At 35.3% G+C, this 26,165-nt stretch overlaps 2 protein-coding genes across 7 annotated transcripts; one reads left to right on the forward strand and one right to left on the reverse strand.

Annotated features, from left to right (window-relative positions):
- The first annotated feature begins 666 nt into the window (after positions 1-666).
- LOC143445222 (uncharacterized) lies at positions 667-23,252 on the forward strand. Of its 6 annotated transcripts, none has more exons than XM_076944158.1 (49): positions 667-810; positions 1,136-1,467; positions 2,104-2,240; positions 2,420-2,497; positions 3,625-3,742; positions 3,808-3,926; positions 4,026-4,178; positions 4,325-4,434; positions 4,548-4,700; positions 5,102-5,261; positions 5,449-5,574; positions 5,693-5,803; positions 6,036-6,149; positions 6,255-6,313; positions 6,603-6,685; positions 6,773-6,829; positions 6,922-7,073; positions 7,210-7,380; positions 7,523-7,664; positions 8,106-8,176; positions 8,987-9,061; positions 9,131-9,251; positions 9,448-9,644; positions 9,741-9,897; positions 10,096-10,245; positions 10,412-10,522; positions 11,360-11,458; positions 13,151-13,294; positions 14,262-14,354; positions 14,447-14,570; positions 14,640-14,676; positions 14,808-15,708; positions 15,796-15,866; positions 15,939-16,056; positions 16,146-16,319; positions 16,643-16,798; positions 17,975-18,061; positions 18,124-18,790; positions 19,044-19,116; positions 19,409-19,567; positions 19,656-19,733; positions 19,818-20,002; positions 20,097-20,166; positions 21,976-22,062; positions 22,162-22,214; positions 22,369-22,499; positions 22,568-22,647; positions 22,733-22,778; positions 22,856-23,252. In XM_076944158.1, exons 1-49 carry the CDS (start codon positions 743-745, stop codon positions 22,939-22,941), a joined length of 7,044 nt encoding a protein of 2,347 aa, XP_076800273.1. In that variant the 5' UTR covers positions 667-742; the 3' UTR covers positions 22,942-23,252. The 6 variants fall into 6 exon arrangements, with proteins under 6 accessions (XP_076800273.1, XP_076800278.1, XP_076800277.1 ...); XM_076944163.1 differs by having other exon boundaries at positions 18,163-18,790; XM_076944162.1 differs by having other exon boundaries at positions 14,823-15,708.
- Positions 22,243-26,155, reverse strand: LOC143445223 (tectonic-like complex member MKS1). Its single transcript, XM_076944165.1, has 12 exons — positions 26,009-26,155; positions 25,649-25,814; positions 25,424-25,507; positions 25,149-25,342; positions 24,900-25,028; positions 24,711-24,815; positions 24,464-24,572; positions 24,200-24,380; positions 23,912-24,031; positions 23,574-23,824; positions 23,296-23,485; positions 22,243-23,228 (listed from the first exon to the last, which is right to left on the reverse strand). Exons 1-12 carry the CDS (start codon positions 26,083-26,085, stop codon positions 23,056-23,058), a joined length of 1,779 nt encoding a protein of 592 aa, XP_076800280.1. The 5' UTR covers positions 26,086-26,155; the 3' UTR covers positions 22,243-23,055.
- Between the last annotated feature and the right edge of the window lie 10 nt (positions 26,156-26,165).

Below are 26,165 nucleotides of genomic sequence, written 5' to 3' on the forward strand. Positions count from 1 at the left end.
TAGTTGCAAGAGCAATCGTGCGAAATAAAAAGATTTTGTAGTCTACTGAACCTCTAAAATCATCTTGGTGTCGATTTCGACACCTCGGCCGTTGAAGGTATAACAGGTTATAAAAAATAAATCGAAAATAAAATTTCGGTAAATGTTACTTATCCAAACTCTTTCAAGAAAGTTAGGAAGCTACTGAAAATTTTATTTCGTTGCAACTGCTTTTACTAAAAAAAAATATACATCAAAATTCAAAAAGTGTCGATTTCGACACCTCGGCCGTTCTAGTGTTAAATAAATTTCACACCACCTATACTTTGTATGCTCTAGTTAAGATGTGTGCAGATTTAGTTTTGCAATATTCATTCGTTCAACTTCTTTGATAAAATACTGAACCATTGTTTTATAAACCCAAACAAATCAAAAATACAAGTTAACTACCACTTACACTAACAATTACTTGTTCAATGAAAACATTTGTCTTTCTTAAAACTATCATAATTATCATACCATGCTCTCATGATTATTTTATTGATTTGTCTACTGATTGCTTTGAGAAGCAAGTTTAACAAAGTTATAGCGGTATCAAAGTTTGTTATTTACAACACTCCGTAGTTTGCTGCAACCTGTAATGCTTAAATTCATATGCTGAACATTATTAATGTTCTCTGCAGGAAGAAGACAATGTGTTTAACCAAGGCTCATTTGGCTGCGTAGTTTATTTTTTTAAGTTTGCATAGGTAGACTAACTGACATGAAACGACATCGCATAAGCTTACGTCCAGATTATACATCTTCTGGGACAGATCATGGCCTGCCAAGGTATCTAACTGCACAAAGTTATGTGTGTGTAACACTTTTCAATATCTAAGTGTGCTGTGTTTTAAGAATGTTGTTAATGTACTCAGCCACTAACATGTGAATCACTTAGGAGCAAAGTGTTGAGATCTACAACACAAATATTTTATTAACAAAGTGTTTTGATCGATACTACAATCATTTTATTCCTCATCATAGTTAAGTTATTTTGTATGTCGAAAATGAGGCTGTAGTATCGACGTCTGATAAAAAAAATGAATGAAAAATTAATAGAATGCTCTCTTTTACTGGCTCTTGTATTTGTTCAACATGTGAGTTTCTGTTTCAGGCATGGCATCGTTCCTCCCGCCTCCTCCACTGGAAACTCTCAGTTAATTTATTCACAGCTTTACTCCCAGCCACATGGAAATCTTCAACATCAACCTCCTTTGGGTATGTTGCCTCGAACATCTGACCCTGTGTACAGGTTTGATTCTCGATCGGCTTCAATTTTTGCTGGCTCTGTGCACCAGTCTCACATACCAGGCGCCATGCATTTGCATCCATCATCTTCTGTCTCGTTTCCATCAAGAAGGGTTTCCTTGTTAAGAGACATTGGCATAGCTGGTGAAAGAGAGAAAGAATTGCCAATTTCAGCACCTACTTCCCAAATGATAGAAGGTAGATAATATTGCACACACCAGTATAAAGTTTGTAGTATAATTTAAGCTGTGGTTTCCAAGCATTTTGGAGTTTGAGATTCTTCAAGATTATTAAATTTGCCTGAAACACATACAGTTTGAAATCTGCGGGTTATACAATTTTAGAAGTTAAAGAGTTTTAGTATGAAAAATCTTTACATAACTGTTGGTTATGTACTGTAGCTACAATTCAATGTTTGCTGCATTATATTATGCAATGAAATAGATAACATAAAGTCACCATAGATTAGTGCATGACATCCTAACTTAGTGCCATATGTATTTGTGATTTTAGGGAATTAAATATTAAACCTAGTAGGAAAGCTCTCGTATCGAAGATAAGCATTATTATTTGCATTTGCTTATTTTTGTTTTGTGTTTGAGGATTATGGTTGTATATGTTATGTAAGTTTGCGAGAAGTCATTAAATTCACTTTGCAAAACACTATTGGTGTTGGCTGCTGTATATTGCATTGTATTTGGATAAATTAATTATTGCTGATTGACCTTGGAAATGTTTTCCTGTACATAAATTAATATGTATCATGTTACAATGCATACAAGGTGTTCCCGGTTTTGACAGTAATGATTAGTTGTTGTTTTATTCATGTTGCAGCTGCAAGGCACATTCCTACCCCTGTCTCTCAGATTAGTTCCAATATTCATGGCCCAGAGAGACCTATCACAATTATGGGCAACTTACATCAAAGTTTTCAACGGCAACAGCTACAGATACCTGCCAATCTACTTGGGGTTAGTACTAGTAAACAATGCTGTGTTTGAGTCATTTTTTCACTTGGTCTTCTGAACCTAATTCCGAGACTGGTCAGTGATTTTTAAATATTGTATTTTCTATTGCCACTTTGTTGATTTTTGTCACAAATAAGGACTTAGGTATTTTGACTGTTGTGAACGTCAACTTTCTATTTTAGGAGCAATCTTCAACGCCTCCAAGGCATATACTCCAGCATAATACTGCTGGAAGCAGACCTATGGCTGATATGAAAAAGGTACAATCAAGCTATGTTTTAATATCTTATTAATGTAAAATGTTTTCTTCTTGATTAAACATATCTACCAAGTCGGCTTGCTTACTATTTCTTTTCCAATGAAAATATTCAGCACATTTGTGTGTATGGGAAATTCCCAGGTTATAAACATTTTATATGCAAACATTTGCCAGTAAAAATTCGTCATACAATGTACAGTAGAATTCGCCTATAGTGACACCTGAAGGGACCTCAGAAAAAGTGTCACTATAAGCGAAGTGTCACTATAGACGAAGTCAAGGTAAAATGGCCGCAGATGACTACAGTAGAACTCGCATATAACGGACCAGTCGGGACCAGCGAAATTCGTTATATGCGATATCCGTTATATACGAGGTATTTTACATTGTTTTCCTCAAAGGGACTGGAGAATTAGACCGTTGTATACGGTTATCTGTTACATACGTGTCCATTATATGCAAGTTCTACTGTACATAGCGATTGTTGAATCAGCTACTTCAGTAAGGTACAATACAAAACTTTACAATAGGCTACTGTCAGAGCTACTACTTTCTGCAGCTTTCACGACTTCATATCTTTCCTTCAATGAATACGCTCTTCTCTTTAGTGGCATTGTACAAACTTAGAAATTTGTGCTAGATCGACAAACTATACAATGACAGTCAACCTGGCTTATGCAGAGAGAACTGAGATCACAACTCACAAGAACAAAAGCATGGAACTAGCCTAGCAGCCACAGTAGCCTACGCTTTTATTACATCACAATTATGAAGCCTGCTCATAAACCTTTTCTATCATCTTGCTTGCGCATGGATCAAGTATATATCATTGCATCACAAACTAACGAGTGTCCTTATATGGAAATTTTTTAGCCCAAGGGACAGAAATGTGGTGTCACTGTAAGCAAAGTGTTCTTATACACGAAGTCACTATAGGCGAAGTCATTTCTATGCAAAACATATGGTTTGCAAACGGGACTTTGCAACAGGTGTCACTATAGGCGAATTCTACTGTAATTTGTTTGTTAGTTGCGGAGTTCCTGGAATTAGCTAATTTCCGCCAAACAATGTAGGCAGTTCTTTAATTTTATGTTATTCTTTATATCATACACAATTAATTGTTTATAGGAGACTACAGTGATGATAAAGCAAGAAAATGGAAGTAAAGTGCTTTCAACTCAACCGTCCAATGTTGCATCACTGATTGGTCTAGGATCAAATCAGTTACTTCAAAGGCAATCCAGTGGTAGGTGAAGTCTGGTTTACTTAAGTTATTATAGTTTAGATTAGATAAGCTTCCATTTCTTTTAGCAGGACCATCTGCATCATCAACAATAGATGCAACAGGTGCACATAATGGAGGTTCTGGGCAAAAATCTAAGGAAGATTTGGTACAAGCTATGGACAAGGTTGATAGAGAAATAACAAAGGTGTGTGTGTATGTACAGTACTTCATGTCACAGGTCACTTGGCTAAATTAGTATAGTTCACGTGTATGCTATTTTAAGTTTTTTACTTTTTCTTGTCAGGTTGAAAGTGAAATAAATCGTCTCCAAAAGAAGAAAACTCAGCTAGAGGAATCTGCTAAAAAGCCACCAGAACCTGAAAAGGCAGAATCATCTCCTCAAAGGGTTGAACCAAAGCATCGTGATTTGTGGCAGATTATCTATGCTGAAAATAAAGTGAGTAATATTGAAACTTCTTCACCAAACTGGATTAACAATTGTTGACTTTTTCATCATAACATTGTGTTGGGAAACTGATTAAGAAAACTTGATTATATGACGAAGTGTATGATACGATCTGGTATCAGCCTTTCTTTTTATAGAAAAAAGCTGAAGCTGCTCGTTCTGTTTTGGATGGAATTTGTCCTATATATGACATGCCACTGTACAATCAACCATCAGATACTAAAGTTTATCAAGATAACCTCAAAAAGTGACAACATTTGAACTTTACCATGAATGTTTCAATTCTTTTGTTTTTACTCGTTCCGTTTATAATATGTTTTTTAATCATTTTTTAATGGATACTTGGAAAAATTTCTGTAGAAATGAAGAGATGCGTCCCAAGCTGCTCAATTACTTTAGGCATCGCAAAAAGTTACAGAATATTCGAGAAAAATATCTTGGCGCAAGATATGACCAGCTTATGGATAAATGGCAGCGAAAAACAGAAGCCCTTGAAAGCAATGCCAAAAGAAAGCAAGTGTTGTTTTAATCTTTGTTTATAAAAGCATGATATTCTTAAGGAGGCGTATGGGTACGAAAATGGACCTTACTTTTTTCTTTGTGAAGTGAATTTACTGAAAAAATACTGCTATCTGAAATTTATCTTATGGATTAAGCATGTCGGGAGTTACCGCGTACTGGAATATGACTAAAATCACATAAAAATCTAATGCTTGACCCATACGCTTCCTTGAGGATATGTTTTCTCAACCTTCATCTCTGGTCAGTCTGTATGTTTGTAAACTAAGTTATGGTAAATATTGCATAACTATAAACATGTTACATGTTGCACTAACAGTATTGAAAAATGTTTGAGGTAGGAAATGAAACTGTGAAAATTATTTACCATGTAAACCGTACATAAATTTCTTCAGAGCAAAAGAAGCCAAGACAAGAGAATTCTTTGAAAAAATCTTTCCAGAAGTTCGAAAGCAACGTGAGCAGCAGGAAAGAATGGATCGTGTGGGAACTCGTGGGGACACATGCCGAAGTGATGCAGATTTTGCTGAAATTGTCGATGGGCTTTCAGAACAAGTGAAATGAATTTTATCATTCTGTCTTATTTTTTCAAATGTCAGGTAGTCACTCCTAGTAGGCTTATTCAAGATAGAAATCTTCAGGCTTTTTGTTTTCTTTCTTGCCTAACTTAGAAAATGTAATGTTGAACGCCAAAGAGTATTGTCAGTCATATGCATGGTGAGTTTGCTTTCCTTAATTTTAGGAAAACCACTTGCAGCACATGCGACAACAGGCAATTGTCCCTCCAATGTTGTTGGATAAAGAAGAAAGAAGAGTTACATTCATAAGCAATAATGGCTACATAAGAGAGCCATTTAAAGAGTTTAAGGTGTTATGATAGAAATTTTTTCACCAACCGTAACATTTTTGTTAAATGGCAGATGCAGTTGTTATAACAAGATGTTTAAAATTCTCTTTTTATTTGTTATTGTTTCTTCCATGGTCAGGAAAGTCAACAGTTGGATGCATGGGCTGTGCAGGAGAAGGCTATATTTAAAGAAAAATATGTTCAACATCCGAAAAACTTTCATCTAATTGCATCATTTATTGAAAAAAAGGTTAATAGATTTTTTTGTTTAGAAGCAAAGAAACATTTGCTATGTCAAAATTATTCTATAGATAGGATTGTTTTGTTTTATGTTTTTTTTTCTGCTATACTGGGTGATACTTAGTAATTGATCAGATAGTATGGCATGTCACTCTTCAGGTTTCATTATTTGCACAAGTTATGTTGTTGAGGAACCTAGTTTTACCTAAAAAAAACTTACAATTTATCTTTTAATTTGACAGAATGTTGCTGATTGCATCTTGTATTACTATTTAACTAAGAAGGCCAATAACTATAAAGCCCTTGTTCGAAAGCAAACACTGAAGCCACGTAAGCCAAAGTCTGGCCGTGCCCATGTAAGAGCTTAGCATCACTTATCACCTTCCACATTTCTTGTATATATATAATAATCTAACTTATATTATTATAAGTCGTTAATACAGTTTTGTTCTATTTGCAAGGCTTCATCTCACCATCATGAGCAGTCAGGCAGCTCCCATAAGGACGTGACAGAGAAAGCGTATGTTTTCCCACAGTTGTGTATTTTAATGTTGAATGTACAGTTTATAACTATAGTAATGTAAGTATGATAATATGAGTATCATTAAGACCTGCCTATTCAAGGGCGGTTTCACTGATCGGTATACAAGTAGTCCACAACACGAAAACTTAACAAACGTCTTGAAGCAAATCAGAAAATTCTTTTGCTTGGCAAGAAATATTCGCTTAGCAAAAATACTGCTCTTAGTTAATGGAAGCTAAGTTACAATAAGCACAATAAATTATTACTAGTATACTGTCTATTTTAGTGACAAAGATGATAGTAAGAAAGATTTAAGCAATAATTCTGAAGATTCAAAAGTGGATCGACCACCTTCACCAAGAATGACAAGTGAGTGTCTTGTTGCTTTTGGCTTGATTATTGCAAAGCGAAATTTGCCAAAGTTCAACCATATTTCACACATTTCTATTTGTTCAGGGGCAAGAAAGCAAACTCTAAACTGGACGGAGGAGGAGATTAATATAGTTAAAGAAGGTAGGGAAGCTGTTGCTGCAAAGAATCAATTGGTTGCATGATTTGTGTAATTTGCTTTTTTGTATAAATTTGTGAATGTATATATTGAATAGGTTTTGGAAAACATGGGCGTGATTTTTCTTTAATCTCGCGAATGGTCTCGAACAAATCAGAGCAGCAAGTGAAAAATTTTTATAACCATTATAAGAACAAAAAGAAGCATGGACTAGATCAGCTAATTAATGAAGGTTCTAAGAAGAAAAAGGTATGATAGTGTGAGCAGTTATTTGGATGATCGATATTTGTTGTTTAAACAGTACATTTTTGACCTATTTTGCAATTACGGTGTATTACACGCTATGTAACTAAACAACTATCAAAGTGACTCTATGTTTTATCAGACAAGGAGTACTCGTCATGCTGCTCCGTCCCCAGACATTTCCACAGCAACCGCAGATGAAGATGCATCACTTGAACCTCGAAAACTATCAGAATCTTCCACATCTGAGGAAAAACATCAAACTAATAAAGAAAAACCTGATGACAATTTTATTGTTGATGAAAAGAAAATAGTATGTTTTTTATTAAGTGTATTTGAATAATGTGGTCGATATGTATCTATGCATATTAAAACTTACATTGAATTTGTAATGATAAGCATATTTATTATCAGAAATGTCAGTCAGACCCAGCAAGATTATCTTACTATTATAGAAGTCCAAGGATCAAGATCCTAGTCCAGCCTTTTCTAATTCAAAATCTGGGATCGATGCCGGTGATGTTCTTACGACTTCATACATTCGAACTCGACGTACAACTGCTGCCCTTGCTGCTGCAGGACAAGACCAACATGCAGGTAACTTTAACAGACAGTCTATGAATGACTTATGTCACTTACTGTCCTTCAGCATCACTTTCTGATGTTGGAACTGGGATATGAAAGATGGCAACCTTTAAGTGATACTTTTTTCAGTCCTTAATTTGTGACATGCTTGCTATTTTTGGTATTATTTTAGTCGTTGTTTTTGTACATTGTTTGTTTTGAAATCGCTATTTAAATTGTTGTTTTGTGAAGAAGTTGCCATTTTTACAATCATTGTTTTGATATTTTTTCTGAACTTTTGACATAGCTGTCTTGACTGTCTGTCAGTCGCTGATACAACCTTTGTTATGTTATTCTGAACCCAAGCTGTAGATACAATGTGGTTCACTACAATATGTTATTGACACCTGATGAAGTGCTGGTTGTCAGTATATAATACATATATTTTCAAGACACATGTTTCAAATTTTGTAGAATTTGGAAAGCGTTCTAGTGACAACAAGTCACCTGGATCAGTTGGGGAACCTGCCGAAAAAAGACACAAGGTAGTTGAAAAAAAAACAATATTCAACTTGACATTGGTTGCAGTTCAGTAGTCATAAGTATGGGCAGAATGTGCTTAAATATTAATTGTAAAATAAGAATTCAAAACTTGAGTGATTATGATATCAACATTGTTGTAAATCATAATGCTTTAGGTCAGGGCTTCTCAAACTTTTTTGTTCTGCAACCCCATTGTAAAAAGAAATTTCTATGCGACCCCTTGTTGGTTAGCCAACGCGTTAATGATATTAAAACAATAAACAGTCCCATCACAAATCTTAATTGGTATTTTTGTCTATGGCAAAATCATACAAATGCATGTAATCCACGAAAGTAACTGTACAGTAATAAAAGAACCGCGTAATGGAAACAGGAAAGTGAATAAGAAATTAACAAAAAAAAAATAATTCATAAAAGTTGAATTTGTTTCATGACCCCAAAATTACATTTTGCGACCCCAAACGAGATCGCGTACCATAGTTTGACAAGCCCTGCTTTAGATATACAACCATTTTCACTAGTCACTACACATGATTAAGTATGTTTGTAGTATATTCGTATGTTCTTATTAATATCAGTTGTATTGTTTCGAGCCTTACAATAAATAGCACCTATGAATCTTAAGGTAAATATATTAAACATATTTAAATTTAATGAAGGACTTTTTGCCACAATTGACATATTTAGTTGCAAATAATATGTAACATTGTAACTGTTAGACTTCTGCCGCAACTGCCTTCCATATTGTCGAATCTTCAATTAATCATGACATAACTTGTATGCATGTTATTTCTTTGAAAACTATTTTACAGAAGACTGAACGAAAAGCAAAAACAACAGAATTGAATGCCAAAGAAATTGTTAAAACTGAAGTTATGACAGAAGAAGTATGTTTGCAATCTAAAGATGACCTTTATAATGAACTCTTCACATACGTCCTTGGCCTTGTGTTTCAGGTTGCTGCCACCTCTCAGTGGTCTAACAATGACCAAACAACGAAAGAACTAGATGGTGCTAAGATTAAACAAGAATTTAAAGATGCAAGCGTCAGCGAAATATCTGATGCTGCAAAATCTGGTAAGTTTTGTTTGACTCTATCTGGAGATAGTTTCCTTGTAGCTTTGCCATAGAAATAGTGTTTGCTACAAAATTATTTTATTTATTATTTTGAATACAGTACATCTCACATTTCTCATCAATATTTTTCCAATAGTTTCTGGTTTTAACTACCAAATTTATGTTACCGTGTTCTCATTTTTCTGTCTCCATTTAGAAAACAACAAAGTAATATCAGAAGAGGAAATAACGAAACCATTGCTTCCAACACAAGTTGCTGAGAAGAAGGACCTCAGCAAGCCAGAAACATCAATAGCAGACAATAAACTAGTGAAAGAGCAGAACATTTCAGAAGACCATGATAGTTCTGCAACATGTAGTGCCGATGAGGAACCTCAACCCCTCCATGCTTCTGTATGAAGATCCTTCAGCTTAGTTGCACAATATTTTTGTTTTTAATAAGTTTCAATCGTTGATGCATTATTTTTGTTTTAAACATTTGCTTAATAGCAGATTGTCGGAAGGGCGAAGCATGATTCTCCATATGCGTTTGAATTTAACGATTCTCCAACGCGCATACAACTAGATCATCACACCACTCGTCACACTCCCACTACTGCTCATTCCATCACAGTATCAACTGTGCTGACCTGTGCTAGAAATGATGGTAATTAAATCAAATATGTATTTCTAGATGATTCTTGCTGAGCTATTTATAAGTTATAAAGTATATCCATAATCCACTTCATGATGTTAGTATCATTAATCAAAAATAAATGTATTGAAAGTCTTGGCAAAAATTTTTTGTCCTGCCACCTTACAATATTATAGTATTTTTTATTTCTGCAATACATTGTTACTGCAGGTGCTCTAAATCTTGCAAAGAAGCCTGTTAATTCTGAGGAAATGAAGACGATACCAAGCAAGGATGAGCGGCCTCATTCTCTTCCACCACGATCGATGGTCCCGTCTGTTTCTACGTCAGTCAAGATGATTCCAGCTAGTGCTATTTCTGGTAGTGCAGTAATTTTGAGTAACAACATTAGTGTGAATGTGAACCTGATATTCCTTGCCTACTGCTTTTAGTAACGTGCAGATGTTTCTTAGTTTATCAGGTTTTGAAAGTAACTTGACTTCTGAGTTAGTTATAAGTGTAAAATAGTCATATGCATTGGTTGTAGGTGTTGATGATTCTCGGCCAAGTTCAACACCAGTGTATGGTGACTTTCCACTACCACATACCACAAAGGGAACAACATTATTTCAGCAACAATTCCAAACCACTCATCAAGGTGCCTAGCATTCACAGTACACAAACACTAGGATTTTGTTTATATACCTAACTATAAAAAGTATTTATTTAGCTCTACTTAAACCAAAACAATGTGGTTGCAATTAAAGCAAAAAGTGTAAGAATTAAGTCATATTTATTTATGGGTTTAAGTTTAAACTATCACGTTTCGTATATAGAGACGTGTCCCTCTTCAGAGTAAACGCAAACATATAAATGATAATATCAGTGGTGGAATAAGTATTTATATAAACTCTGTATGGAAGTAACTGCGTGACACCACATGGAATTTAGACTATGCAGCCATATCTATTATTATCAGTATACAATTGCCATTAATAGGTGGAGAGGCTTTGTTGGGAAATAAAATAAGCTGTAATGTTGAAACAGATGCAATGTACCATAAGGTACAAGCATTAGCATTAACAGTGATAGATAAACATAATGACTCAAAGGATTAAAACCAAGTGCTGGCTAATGGCTATAAGCAGGTCTAACTGTTACCTTATAGTACAAATGATTAGCTATTGATTTTAATAAAACTGACTGTCAGGCAATCTTTCTATCAAATTCATTTATACACCAATATAATAGAATAAACCTGAACCTGAATATTACCCTTAGGCACAATTTCTTCAAGAAAAGTAGCACTTTTAAAAGTCTTGTATCAAAATTGTTGTATTTTTAATATTATGTATTCCAAATTTGGTTAATGGATGACGTCCATAATTGCAACATTTTAAGAAGTATGGTAAAGGGATGTGCATCAAAGAATCTTTTTTTGAAATTTTTTTTTATTTTAATAGTTTTTGTTTGCAATTTTATTCTTACTTTACAGGTCTGAAAGTTCTTTCCAATTTTACAAAATCATCATCTCTCTATTCGGGCCAACCGCACATTGTGACAAACATTGGAAACCTTAAATATACTGGACCTGGTAAGAAAAATTAAAATATTGGGAGCTATGCAGATGAAATGTTTTCCTTAAAGTGTATGGGTAACAGCAGTGAAGAATTTTTATTCAGTTTAAAGTTGTTTTCATACTGAAAACAAAAGTATCAATCTTTGTACCACTGGCGAAGTATTTACGGAGATGTTACATGCAAGTTCAGATTTAGCATCATGGTGGTTTTCTGTGCAAGTTATTGGAGGGGTCAGACATGAAAGCACCAAAATAAAAATGTGATGAAATAAACAACTTTGAGTTCCTGTTAACTGAGGCCCCTCATTTAATCCCAAGGACGAAATAATCCAAATAGCGTAATAAGAAAACTTTGTCATTTGACTTTTGTCCAGACTATCACATTAGCTTAAACATAAAAATGTTGGCAAATATTAATTTTTCACGCTGCTATCTCTCGTATGGTGGGATGGATGATTCTTTTTTAAATATAGGTTGTCTATGTGTTTCCATTAAGTGCAAAAAGCTACAATTGTTTACAGAAACACTAAAATTTTGCTTATTGCGAGTATTGTTTTCACTATAAAAAGTAATAACTTCATCACAGTAAGAAATTAGCTGGATATGCTGCGCCAGGTTAGCGAAGTTTTTTTTTCTGGTCAGTTTTCAACCAATTGATGAAGGCTTAATAAGTTTATGGAAGCGGTTATTTCTTAACAACCATATATGTAATTACTAATTACATCTCGATATTGTTCAAATGCAACAAGCAATGCAAACATAAAGGATTATTACTTTTGGTTTAATTGGAAACGATATCATATCACTAACTTAAAAACTTGATGAAAATGTTATTGTATGCATTGCAAGTATTGTATTGTTATTGTAAGTATCTCTATTAACTGAAATTGAATGCAAATGCCTATACATAAAAATCTTAATCTGTAGGGCATGTGTACAGTGAAATAATTGCGATTATTTTATTAAACCCCATTTTCGTCTATTAGCAAAAATGTCATTTTAAGTTACACATATTGTGTTTCGATGATGTTTGGTTTTATGTTCCTCGGTTTGGAGCAGTGTGAGCCGTTACAGAGAAGTTGACCATGAGATTCTGGCTTTAGTCTTGCAAAGCAATTAATTTGCTGATTTGTTTTAGCTAATACAATGTACAGTACTGTAATGACATAAATTGTAGTATGCTGTATGTTCTGACGTACAAATCTTGTTTAACGTAAAGAATATGGGGAGGCTCGTCCCCCAGGATTTCCGCCCATGTTGAGAGCAATAGGCCGTTTATTGCTTATTTTTCACGTATTTGTTATTGGTTTGGTTCTACTGGTAATTTTTGACATCATATCCCAAAGATCGGGACACTTTTTGATAGGGTCATCATAGAGCAAACTTAAAAACTAATTTCGACTTAATTATGAGGTTTAAAGCAAAATTAACAGTCGCAGTTGGCTATAAACTTTTTGCTATTTTACAAACATATATTACAGTAAGAGTCACTTTCAAAATTTAAGGTTGAGAATTGTATAAATCCATTTTAATAACCCGCACAATTAGAAATTGGCCATGCTTGTTCAGCATCTAGGCCCCTAGGTATTGAATTTGTAAGCACTTTGCTTGTGATGCATGAATTTGCTTGTGTTTTGGATAAAGTTTGATTTGCATATTATGTTGGCTTTACATGTACACTGTATACTGTCACTTTGATCTTTGCAGCAACCAAACCCATGGCTTTGAGCATGTCCAGCAACCCCAATCCAAACTCCAAGTCAATGTCCACTGTTGTTGATCTTACTAAAGGAAGTTCCGCATCTGCAGCACCTGTGACAACAGTACCTTTGCCAGTTGCTTCCAGTGAATGTTAGTAAACTTTCTAATAACTAGCTATCGTTAAATTAATGTCACCTAATCTTAAATTGGTGGCTCTCAAACTGTCTGCGTGAATGTTTAAAATGTATGCCCAATTTCTACTTTTTTCGTGATATTCGTTGACTTACTTACCAAGTAAAAGTTACTGTAACGTATGTCTGATAGTAATGGACTACAAGCCTTTTTCCGGTGACATCAATGAAATAAGGCAATCTAAGCTGCAACTACCATTATACTGTTTTGGTACCATAAATAGTGACGCATTTGTGACATTAGAATTGCAATTGTGACAACATAGTTGCCCTAGCTTTGTAAACTAGCGACGCAATAATCATTCATATGATACAAATTATGGCGCGCATCTAAGAAATATTTATCGCAGTATAGTTTTTATTATTGTAGTGAGTGAGCGCCCAAGAAAACAAATGATTTGGGTTGACAATACACTACAAAATGGTTTTAAAACCAAACTTTTGTGCTTTCAGCTACTAAAACTGTAGTGTGGCGTGAAAAAATGCAGGTTTTGTTAGTGTGTCATACATTAAAAAATATTGATAACCACCGCTTTAAATGCTAGTAAAGTATTTATGATTAGCTGCACCCTCAATATCTCATTAACTCAAACCTTCATTTAACTGAATGTTTTTTGTCTACCCCACGCCATAAATAGAGCTGCTTACATCGAAATAATTCAAAAAAAACGCTAGTCCATACATTATGTCATTACAAAGTGGCTTCAGCTATTTTACTCTGTATTGATTGAGATTTTGGAGTTGTAACTGATGAAATGGCAGTGCCAAGTCGCTTATTTACTCCTAATTACCGCTAATTTCACCAGTTTTGTTAATTTTAGCTAGAGTAATTTAGTCAACCCCTTCAGCTTCAATTAACAACGTTTTGCTGCATATATATTTTATTTTGGTGTATATAGTGTTAATTATACAAGTACGTTTTACAGCAAAACACCATTACCATCCAGTCCATCCATCTGCAGCTTCTTTGCAAAAAGATTTTAATCCATCATTAAGCGTTACTTCATCAGCTGTACCAGGTGGTTGCAAGTGATTTTATACCTTGAGCTAAATTATTTGTTGCAATGCCTTTTATTAGACTAATTATTTTTTTCATTTTGCATTGTGCTAGGTGAATTAACATCAGGCTATCAACATTCATATTCTGCTAAAGATAAACAGGCCATGAGGGAAAGAGCTGCGGATATTCCTGAATCACCAATTCCTGTTTCTGCTCTTTTATTTAAATCCACCAAGTATGTTTTAAAGTCCTAGACTCAAACATATTTTCTGATCAAAACTGTAATAATTTTCCTACATTTTAGAGCTCCTACTCTTTTGCAGCCAGGAGCAGCAGCACAGGTAACATTTATGTAATATGCATTCTGTAAAATTAAATGTGGTGCTTAGTGGCACATAAACGTGCTATGACATGACTATGGCACTCTGAACAGTAAATTCCTTTAAATCAAACATTTTATTTTCACCAACAGAATGTTATTTTAAAGAATAGTGACACATACAGAAGAAAGGAAAAAATCAAACCTTCACTTCATCCAATGCTGATTGGTGAACCCACTTCTCTGGATAAGCAATATTTTTCTGCTGCAATGTCAAACATGGCATGTCTGGGATCTTTGGCTGGCGGTATACCACTTCGGCAGAAGACAGTTTGCACCTCCTCTTTATCTATGCCAATTGACAGTTTAGTCCCTTCGATATCATCTCCTGAAAGACGTAGTCAAGAAACCATTGCTGGCATTAGACTTGCAAATGTAGATCGTATGAAAACAACAAGTCAATCGGCAGTCCCTCTAATAATAGACCCAAGGGATATTGGACAGAGCAGTGTTTACTTCAGTAATCCTGCTAGGCGGACCCCATTACAAGGTCCCACTCATGCCGATATTACTGGCATATGTTCAAAACAATCTATGTCTAACCCTGTTTCTCCTACAAGAAAGGATTCTATTTCTAGAGAAACACTACTAAATCCTCTTCCAACACTGCACCCAGCACCTATGTTTCCTGGATATACTTTTTCTCACATGCTGCCTGCAGGAACCAATCTTGGGAATATCAAGCAGGAGAAAAATACAGACTTTCAGTTAAATATAAAGCAATCTCATTTAGATGATGCCAGAAGAACAGCGATTTCTGTAAAGGTCGATCCTGCTCATGGATTTGCTCATCAGTATTTTCCACCTGCATCCCATTCTATGGTATCAAGAGATAGGGCCATTGATGAAGGAAATTCACTGATGCAGAGGAGTACATTGTCTCCACAACCTATGCCTAAATCCTCCCATCGATCCTCATCAGCCCTGAGTCAAAATGTTTCCCGACATTCATCACCCATTGCTCATTCTCATATAGAGAAGCAGTTTAAAGAAGGTGCGTAGAAAGAATAATTTTTAACATCTTTTGTTGTTAATGTTTGAAATTATAAGTATTTCTTAACTTGATTATGATTATCTATAGAAATACCAAGACCGTCTTCCGCTGCCAGAAGAACACCAGATAGAAGAAGTGTCGGGGATTCATCTGTTTCGGTTTGTGTGCTGTCTTTGTTCAAGCAGTGTATGTATTGCTTTGTGCTTATGCAAGCAGTGCTTTGTATTTAGACTTCTCATCATCGATCATTTCCAAGTCAGTCAATTACTCCCATGTCAAGGTCTCGACCTGTTCTCTTGCCAGATGTCAAGCCAAAAGAAGAGCCACCTGTAACACCAATAACATCAAGTAATTACTGTAATCTTCACATGGATGTATCCCACGATTTCAAAATTACATTGTCATATTTTAGCAGTTAAAAACTTTTCTTTTTTTAGTAACTCATCACCAGATAATATGCGCAACTGCAACTGCTGCAGTCGCTGCAAACCCAAAGAGGCACCCCACTACTTCTTTTAACCATGCTTTGGCTATTCCAACTGGATCAGACCAAGAAAATAATCCGAACGTTATACCATTTAGTGTCAATCCATGCTATTATCAAATTCCAGGTACATTTTGTTGTTCTGCCTGAAGTACTGTACTGTACATACTTTTTATAATACATTATTTGTCAGGTTTCTCTTGGTTATTGGTATAATATGTTTGCAGTCGTAAATGCACCATGTACTCACGTTCAGTGTGAAACTAGAATCCCATATGATATACTTAGTTAAGTGTAGTTTAAAAGTTATTAGCATTTCATACTCATGTCAGATAAGACTAAACTAAATTGTAAACTTAGGATTTAAATAGTTTATGACCTTATCAGCCTTATCCTGATTTGCGCATTAAGTCATAGGAACTTAAGGTTATATTTGTTGTACTTATGAAGGAGCACCTCCCGGACTTGCTTCAATGCCTAGGCCAACACCCCCAAATAGCAGAGCTGTTTCAACTGCTTCTGAAAACCCAGAAAATTCACGACAAAAACTTTTGTCACAGGATTTTGCCACTGCACAGCTCATGCAACAACAACAACAGCTTGCAGGTTTGTTTTATCTGTATTTGCATATGCATGGTTTACATAGAAAAATGTTTTTGTATCCAGAACAGAATAATGTCATCACAAGCTCCCAAGTTCAAAATAGCCTGTATAATTTCATCAAAGCAATAAGCTGTTGTATAGTTTATGGTTATCAGAGAAGCAATCATAACTCACCAACCATCGCCAAAAACTCCGGGCAGTGCAAATCTGAAAATTTTCCAAACTGTCTGAGGCAAAGACTATTATGCTCTACCAGTGCAAGGTTTACTATAGACTGTGCTTGCACTACCTGCACTATAGGCAACGATGCCTACAAGCGTTCATGAGCTCAATTAGTTGTGCGGTAACTCTTTTTAACCAGCTTACTTGTAAATATTTTCAGAAGTTAATTATGATTTTTTTGTTAAAATTTAAGTACAGTATATCACTGGAATATATGTTTGTAAATTTCTCATGAGTGCAATTTTGAATGGGCATAATTTCTTTTCTATGCTCAACTAAATACGTTCTTGATCGTCGCCTAATATTTTTAATTTTTCTGCTGTGTTGATCTTAGTTCTGTGATGACAATTCTGGGTACTCATTTCCATTAGAGATGGGGAACCTGTGGACAATACTGTTAAGTCACCAGTCGTTGTAAGAATTCAGGTTCTGGCCACAAGTCCAATTCTTTAAATCCAATTATCAAATAACAATTTTTGAAGTATCAGTGCTAGTTTCATACGTCCCACTTGTAAAAAGCATAGACAAAGTCATCCGACAAAAAGAATACAGTTTTCAAATCATACATTTTCAACCAAATTTCACAAACTTGTTGGTAAAATGTTGTTTGATTACAATGCTACAGCTACCAATGAAAATTTTTCCAAGTTGGTTAATATGGGCATGTAACCGAATGACCTAAATGCCTTTAACCTGATCTGCTTGTAAAGATTATTTCTGAGTTGTTGGTTTAAAAGTCTTGTTATTAGGAGAAAACGTTTTTGTTTTGTAAGGAACAATGCCATTACATACAACCAATGTTATCCTTGTTCTACTGTAATCAAAACGTTTTTTGACCGTCAGCTAGTTTTTCAAACAAAACCTGCTTTCATGGCCAAGAAGTCCTAATTAAAAATAGTTTTAGTAATTTTTCTGCATCATATAGTATAAAGCTGTTGAAATTCTGTTTATCTTTAGGCCACTTTCCGTTTCAACTTCCTGGTTTTCCAGCCATGCCTCCTCATTCTAACCCTCCCAACCCTCTTGTGAATCTGCGACAATTAGGTATGTGTGAACATAGGAAGGTAATGCTTAGTGCATATTATGGATTTTCTACATTTTTGCAGAATTATCAAACCAAGCAGATCGAATCAGTTTTATTCCAGGCCAGACATCTGTTGCAAGTCCACTTTCATCACCACACACCAGTTTGGGTTTGATAAAGACATCACGACCGCAGAGTCCACCATCTCCGCATAGAGCAAACACTCCAGTTAAGCAAAATGTCAGATCTCTTTATCCATCACCAAGCCCAGTACAGATTGTAGAGGCAATGGCACAAGCTGCTGGGGAAAAGTTCAGATCCTCAAGTCCTCTAAGGGGACCAAATATGGACAGACGTTCGCCAACATATCCAGCACATGAGGCAAGAAAAACACCCCCAGTTTTCCATCCACTTCCTTTAAAAGAATCATTGGGAAGAAATATGGCATTACCAGAAGGTTTTCTTGGAGCGCTTGACCCACACGCAGCAACTAGAAGTGCAACGAGTCCAAATAGACTTAGTCACAAAAGCAGGACCATCAAACAAGAAAAGAGCTCTGATTTAATTGGATATGATCATGCTGTAGTTTCTGAATCAATGCGAGGACGGGAACAATCATCAGGTACTTCTTTATCATGCAACAGAGATTATCATGTGCCATTAACTATGGTGAGCAGTGAATCATCCAGAACAGATTCAGAAATGGCTTTGCAAGTCCTGTCTGGACTTTCAAATGATGCTTCGAAAAGGTGAATGTATTTTACAAACTTAACGGATATTTTGTGGTTAAGTACTTTATAGAAGTTTGGAAGTAGTGTACATAAGAAATGTTTGCTCACTTAGTATTGTTTTGCTCTTTGTATACTTACAAATGTATTTAACTGTTTGAGCACAGTTATTGGAAGACTTTTATTTGGAACTTGATTATAAAGTAAATTAAATTTTTACTGTTTATGATATTGACAAAATGCCTTAATGGTCATGGATGAACTTTTTTCACAGAACCTACCGTTCTTTTCATGAAGACAAAAGCAAAACAGATAAAAGCAACATTAAGAGAGAACCTGACAAATGGGTAAATAAAATTACTTTTGGTATTCTGTACCATAATTTAGTGAGATGCTGATGTTTTTTTGATATCTTGTGAAATGCATTTTGTGAATATTGCAAGCAAAGTAGTTAAAGTTAGCACATTTGTGATGTTTTTGTTCTATAGTTATATACTGTTAGAACATATCTTAATCTTTTCCCATGGACATAGTTTCTTGAAGTTTGGTACTGTTTAGCACTGTGGTTGCCAAACATATTGCTCATGTAGTTGTAAGTACAGAGCAGCAAGTGCAATTTACAAAACTCTGATTTTTTAGCGTCAATCACACGTTCCAACTGGCAAAACACAGGAAAAAATTGCTAGAGATTTAAAATATACCGGGCGGACGGTAATGACCACAGGGCTTCTTATAAATGCTATTATTGATCGAAATATTAACCAGTATGAGGAAACTGCCAAACAGGAAGACAAGAAGGTTAGATTTGTTGATATCTGTGAGTAAGTTGTCTTTGATATGCAGAACAGTCTATTATGTTTAATCCAAGCGTCATTAATATCTTCAGGAAAAGTACAAGACACAAGAAATGGCCATTAAACCACCAATAGGAAAACCAGCCCACAGTGAATCAGGAACCAAACGGGTACGGTACACTTCATGCTACTCCAGTGCAGTGCCAGTTGTCAACTATAACCTTGTACGTAATAAATATTATTTTGTTCTTCAGCTTAGTGACCAGGGGCCAAGCACACAGCAAGGTTTGAGAGCTGACCCCACTATTATCAGCATTGCAAGACAAGCAGCTGTTGCTGAATCCCTGAATACCATCAGTGGCCAAAATACGATCCCAGCACAAAGGACAAAAACATTGCATGAGTGTAGTCATGACATCATATCTGGGATATATAACCAGTAAGTAAACCCCAAAAGTAGGGAGTAATGTAACTAAATATCCTTCGTCTTGTCTGAGTCAGCAACTTTTTGATGTTCAATCTCATTTCCGAAGGAGATCAGATTCCACAAAGCTACCAGGAAGAGCAAATGCAGACACACAAAAGCAAGAGGAAGTTGCAATGGTATGCTCCCAAAAAGTGTTCTTGTTTATGATGTAATTTTGTTTTCTTTACCTTTGCATTACAAGCTTACACTATATTGTCACAGTGGCTTAGCTGGGTTCCAAGGTGAGGGAGGGCCCATCCTGCTTTAAAGCAAGGCTAATTTCATAGTTTATTTTACTGTGGAGTGAAATTACTAAAAACAAAGTTATTATTCAAAAAATCTTGCATGGGGCTCCCTGAAAATTTGCATGTGAACTTCATGTGAGGCTAATATTTCATGATTTCCAAAAAATAAGTACCTCAAACTCCTGCAATTGCATTGCAATTTTCAAGCACATTTTAGCTTAACATATGCATGCAACTTGAAAGTTTTTAAATCGCCGTTTCCCAAGGTAGTTCCTACACTGAAAAACAACACTGGCCATCCTGGCCTCTGATTGGCGTAACAGAGTGTTTTATAGCATGAGGCTACTTGACGTAAAAGTTCGATGAAACAATATTTTCCAACAAATTGTGAAAGCTGAATTTAAATTTCAAATCTCATAATTAACATGTTAGATTTAGGGCAGTCAGAACTGACTGCTATAGTCAGCTAGTGGGATTCCAACCCGCGCTCACGCAAACCAATGTACGTTTTAGTTTCAAGACCGCAATACGATTTAACATTATTGACGCGAGTGTATTTTCATTTGTTAACTGTCTGTTAATTGCAGGTTACCATATATTGCTAAAACTTGTGGAAATTACCTAATTAGATTAAAAGTTAATTGAAGTTATCCTGTTAGCTTCAACAAATAAAGTCTGCTGTGAATAAGAGAAAAACACATTGAAATTATTAGTTAGCTAGTAATATTTACTGAATTAGGCTAAGTATATTTCACATGTGATGTTGGGCCTTCATTTACTAACGAAGTGAAAATTTGGGCCATCGTAATAAAAGTTTTCCGACCAATGCCCTAAAGGTTCCTTATCTCCTACAAACAATTTTTATGGTTTGAACTCGAAAAGTTTTGCAATTTAATTTCCAAGTAACTTCATTGAAATCAATTGAATTAGTTGTAGTTTTATGACCTTTTTGGGGTTTGGTTTTTTACCCCTCCATATTTTTGGCAACTAGGTATTTATATCTATTACATAATTTTTCAAAACGAAGCTTGTGTTATGTCCCCATTTTATTATAAGCACCTGGCTATTACAACATGACCCACCGTACAATAATAATAACACAATGTTGTTTTTTAATTGTGATGATCATTGTAGTCATTTATGAACTGTTTTACTTGGTGTATTTACCGGGGTTTTTTATGAACAATTTGAGTAGTAGACCTATTTCAATCTTTTATGATGGGTGACAGAGACCCACAGAAATCAATCGGTGGCCCAAACTTGGGCTATGATCTACTGGTAAAGAACCACTAGCCCCAATGGAATAGGACCAAATTCAAATATCTCAAACACCTACACAGTACACCCAAAGTCAAGGCTGAAATTCTTGGCTTGAAATTGCATTTCACGTATTTACCTGGAAACTACCTCAGCTATCTCTTGCATAAACCTAGGAACTTACTTCAGTGCCCCCCAGAAGGGTAAGCTCCAACCTAAAGAACCATACAGATCGTACTGCCCTTGGTTGGTCTGAACAAATTTTTTAAACTCTTTTGTACAAATGTCACAATTTTTGCAGTCTCAAATTGTCAGTAATTCGAAATCTGAATCATACTGCTCAAGCTAGGTGTCAATTTTGAAAATTATTATTATTATAAATATTAGCATCCGAAAGCAAATAGGTATGTATAACTGAAGATATTCAAACAATGATTTTCTTAGGCTCAAAACCCAATGGTTGCAGTTCCTGGTGTACATTCCTCAATGGTCATGGAATCCAGAATACGTGAAGCACTTCAAGCTAGCCAAGTATGATAAGTATTACAAAGCTTGATATTGTCATCGAATTATGCTAAATTTTTGTTCTACATAAGAAAACGTGATACCTTATTCTGAGCTTTATAACAGGGTCATGCTTCAGGGCACAGTTCTCCGTTACATGAAGCTGTTCGACAGACAAGGTTAGACTCATTATAATGCAAACTAACATCAGTTTTTATATGTTTGGCTTTATATTCAACAGTAATAATAATACAGTACACAGTGGTATTTATGTGTATAATAATATCTTAGTCCTTGCTTGTTCTTAGTTTAGTGACATACGAAATCTTTCAGGTCTGATAGTAATACTCCAGTGGCACATTCTAGTCTGCCGCCTGCTCATTCAGAGCAATCCTTGCATCATGGATTCCAAAGTAAACACGAAATGAAGAAAGTAGATAACATGCAAAGCGACAATTACAAACGTATGAAACATCTCACATAAAATCATCCATACCTTTTAACAACCAAATAACGAAAATATGTTTATCAGATGTTGCACCTGCAGCCTCACAGCAAATGTTCAGTGTGCTATCTTTCAGAGGTGTCCAGGGTGGTGCTTCTGCTCAGCAGGTAGGTATTGGAAGCTTAGTAACACTACCGAACTCCTTAGTTAATCTTCAGAATTAGTTTTTACATAAACATTACACAATTACAGATCCCTCCGACAGCAAATATCTCAGGAAGGCCGCATATGGTTCCAGGTGTGTGGTTTTTTAGTTACTTTTAAATTTATTTTGAAAATATGATTTAAATTAAAACATTTCTCTTTATTGAGTAGGTGGTCCAAGAACATATCATCCACAACAATCTGCCGTTAGAGAACAAGCCCCGCATTATGAGCCACTGAGTGATGATAGTGATTAGTTATAATTAAACGTGTTGCTGCTCGTATAATCAAATAAACCACGTCTTTCTTGTATTGCTGTATATTGTTTTTTCTGATGTTGTATATAAACATTTATTTGGTGAAAAGATATATCATTTCGCTTCTGTTTGCTCGTCTTCTGCTTTTCTTAAAATGTTCTTAATCTTATCTTGAGTCGTTAACCCACGTAGTTTTTCAACGGCATTTTTTTCCGCAGATTCTCTAATTTGATTTGGCACATTTTCTCTTGCCAATTGCATTCGTTTTCTGGCGCGTTGATAGGCATCTGCAAATAAAACATTACCATGTAGCTATTTCTAATGTGGCTGAAGATTTGGTAGAAATAAACCTACCCATTACTCCGTGGATTGCTGTCTTACTGGCTTGACCTCTTGCAATTTGTAACGCACTTTGAAGCTTTTTCCTTGACACAGCAGTTGACAAATTTTCCTGGAAAGCCTTGCACTGCTGTATACAATTTACTTGAACAGTCACAGATCCTCCAGTTTCTGTCCTAACACCATATTTGCTCAGGTGCTTGCCCTAAATTACCGACAGTCAGAAGTGTGTGATGGTTGATATTTTAACATGTAAGTAATAACTTACAGACGGATATATTATAACTTATTACTTCAAATGTATTGGGAATAGCAGCATATGAAATATCCTCAAGTTCAGGATTGCCTCCAATAAAAAATCGGTTAAGCTCTGACGTGATTGCTTCATAACCTTCATTTCCAGTTGGTCTCCAGCATTGCACGACAATCCTTTGACAACCAGGTCTAGTTGGGAGGCTGAAATAACCATAACCTTCAGTTCGTCTCCTTCCCCAAGTATCAGATGATATTACGTGCAGAAATATTTTTGGCCAATCTAGAGTATCTGTGGAAAAAAACATTACTTACAATACTATGGCTACTCGTTTAATGTTTAGTGGCCATAATGCTAATAGAATTCTGACACAAACACCTTGATCTTCTTGCAGTGGAAAAAATAACTGGTAGTTGAATGGTTGAGCAAAGTAGGCACGTTCAGTATTGCCGGTCAATGTTGTTCTAGAAGAATGGGTGCATCCTGATAAGAGCTGACCTAAGAAAAGCAGAACAAAAATAACACTACAGCGGTATTGTTAGCACCACTCACCGGTAAAAACAGCACAAACTGTTTCCTTTCCACTAGAAAAAAAACTTTTGAAAACGAGTACATTTACCATCCATTTACAGAATATATAAACAGTGATGAAAATCATGTTCTTACCAGGATCACAAGACCAATTTTTAGGTAAATCCACAAAAAACTCTACATGAAGGTCATCATACTCAAACGATTCTGCTGACAAAATTTCCCCATATGCCAGCAGACGGAATATACCGCTAGGTAGTTCTTCAAAACTTTCACCAACCAAACCTTTTAGGTACGTTTGGTGCTTTCTATAAAGCTAAGGTCAAGTAAAGAATAAAAGCATGTTAATCAAAGAGATAAGTGAAATCAGCCACCATTCATGTTTTCATAATTACATACTTCAGATATAACTTTGCCCTCTCTTCTAGATTCCATTTTGCTAACAACGTTGGAAACATGTTCCACCTGAAAGTCCCAAATATCTCGACTCAATCCACCTTCCTCGATTCTACAAAGAAACATTTAGATTTAAACACCGCTGAAACTATATAGTATCATACATACTTCATTTTAAGACCAATTTACCTTAGCCTAGCACTTTAACTGTGAAATTGTTAACAGAAACAGCAACAACATATATACAAACCTGTACGGTGGCTTTGACCGTGTAAAGTCTGGTGAAACCCTTATGACACAATTGTCATCATATTCAATAGTGCAAAGTCGACGCTCAAATTCTGCGCTTCCTAATCTGTAACAGTAATAAAAGTTTATGGTACAGGTACATACATGAAGAACTTAACCTACTTGAAAAGAGGAAAAATGAGTAACTTACTGTCCCTCAGGACTTAGGTCAGCCATAATAATGAAGACATGAACAGGAGTGTTTAACACATGGTGATTAACTGTAAACTCATCTGTTGGCTTTTCCTCCACCAATTTCATACCAGAAACACTTCTTCCTCTACAAAACATTTTCAAAGCTTTACAAATCTGCAATCTTCCAAATATTTAGCATCATTGCACATTATGTTAACATAAAGCTAATAAATACATGATGGACTAAGCACACTTGTAATCTTACTTATTTAATTCCCAGGGCTGCAACGTTGATGAGGAATTTGCATTCTTTCTTCTTCTTACTTCAGTTACTCTACTACTGAGGTGAGAAGGCATTTCATTCACAGATGTCGTCATTGGAACATAAGCCTCTTCAACAACTGAAAATCTGTCTTTATCAACATAAGTGAATAATCTAGTGTTTGGTCGTCCTCCTACCTGTGAGGGATGAAAATGATTACTTCGCTCATCAATAAACAGGACCAAAAGTTTGAAATTCCTTAACTATAGAGTATATACCTTAATATGTTCCACTTCAGCATGATATTTATAATCCAGAACACTAGTGCAGTTTGGTTCAAACCCATAAAATTCCATTTCTCTCTGAGCAAACAAAAGAATTACATTTATTATCTTTTACACAAGGATGACATGAAATGATTCTCAATTTTCTGATGATTGGCGAAGTGATTCTCAATTTTTAATACAGTTTATAACAGTTTTTTTCACTTGAATATTTTGCACCTGTGAAAAAAATTTTTGTTGCCAATGCACAGTTAGTTCTTCATTTTCCAAGATAGTTTGACCATACTGATTGACGGATGATGTTATCTCCTGATTTTCATCACCTGGGGAACCAGGTTTACCCAAAAATCCAATAGTAGAAGCACTAAGCCTTTGCAGTTTAATTCTAATAAAATATGTGAAAATTAGCATTCTCAAAAGGTAACATAATTAAGTTTACACGAATATTGTTGTTTTATTTATCTCGCTTTTTGTTATTGCTACCTAACAATATCATGCACTATTGCACCGAAAAAAATGACATAGTCAAAATATTTTCATAAATGAAATGAAAAGCTGTATGAGCTGAGAGTGACTTACTTCACTGTAAAATTTTTGATAGGGTCCCTTGAGCGATAAGTCGCACCTCCCAAATCTTTTTCATATAGTTTATCCATGGCAATGCTGAATAAGTGTTGGCAATAAATTTAATATACAGGTTATACTACAAGTCAGATGTGTACGACTATTTCTGTAT

Source organism: Clavelina lepadiformis, chromosome 2 (assembly GCF_947623445.1).
Source record: "Clavelina lepadiformis chromosome 2, kaClaLepa1.1, whole genome shotgun sequence".
Classification (NCBI taxonomy): domain Eukaryota; kingdom Metazoa; phylum Chordata; class Ascidiacea; order Aplousobranchia; family Clavelinidae; genus Clavelina; species Clavelina lepadiformis.

Bases quoted from the DNA above. Each gene is read 5' to 3' on its own strand.
- LOC143445222 (XM_076944158.1), top strand. From the start codon at position 743: ATGAAACGACATCGCATAAGCTTACGTCCAGATTATACATCTTCTGGG. The intron at 5,804-6,035 runs GTTAATAGATTT...TTAATTTGACAG, and splicing joins CATCATTTATTGAAAAAAAG to AATGTTGCTGATTGCATCTT. The intron at 15,709-15,795 runs GTGCGTAGAAAG...GATTATCTATAG, and splicing joins AGAGAAGCAGTTTAAAGAAG to AAATACCAAGACCGTCTTCC.
- LOC143445223 (XM_076944165.1), bottom strand. From the start codon at position 26,085: ATGGATAAACTATATGAAAAAGATTTGGGAGGTGCGACTTATCGCTCA. The intron at 24,816-24,899 runs GTAAGTTACTCA...TTACTGTTACAG, and splicing joins GACCTAAGTCCTGAGGGACA to ATTAGGAAGCGCAGAATTTG. The intron at 24,573-24,710 runs GTTTGTATATAT...GTTTCTTTGTAG, and splicing joins CGGTCAAAGCCACCGTACAG to AATCGAGGAAGGTGGATTGA.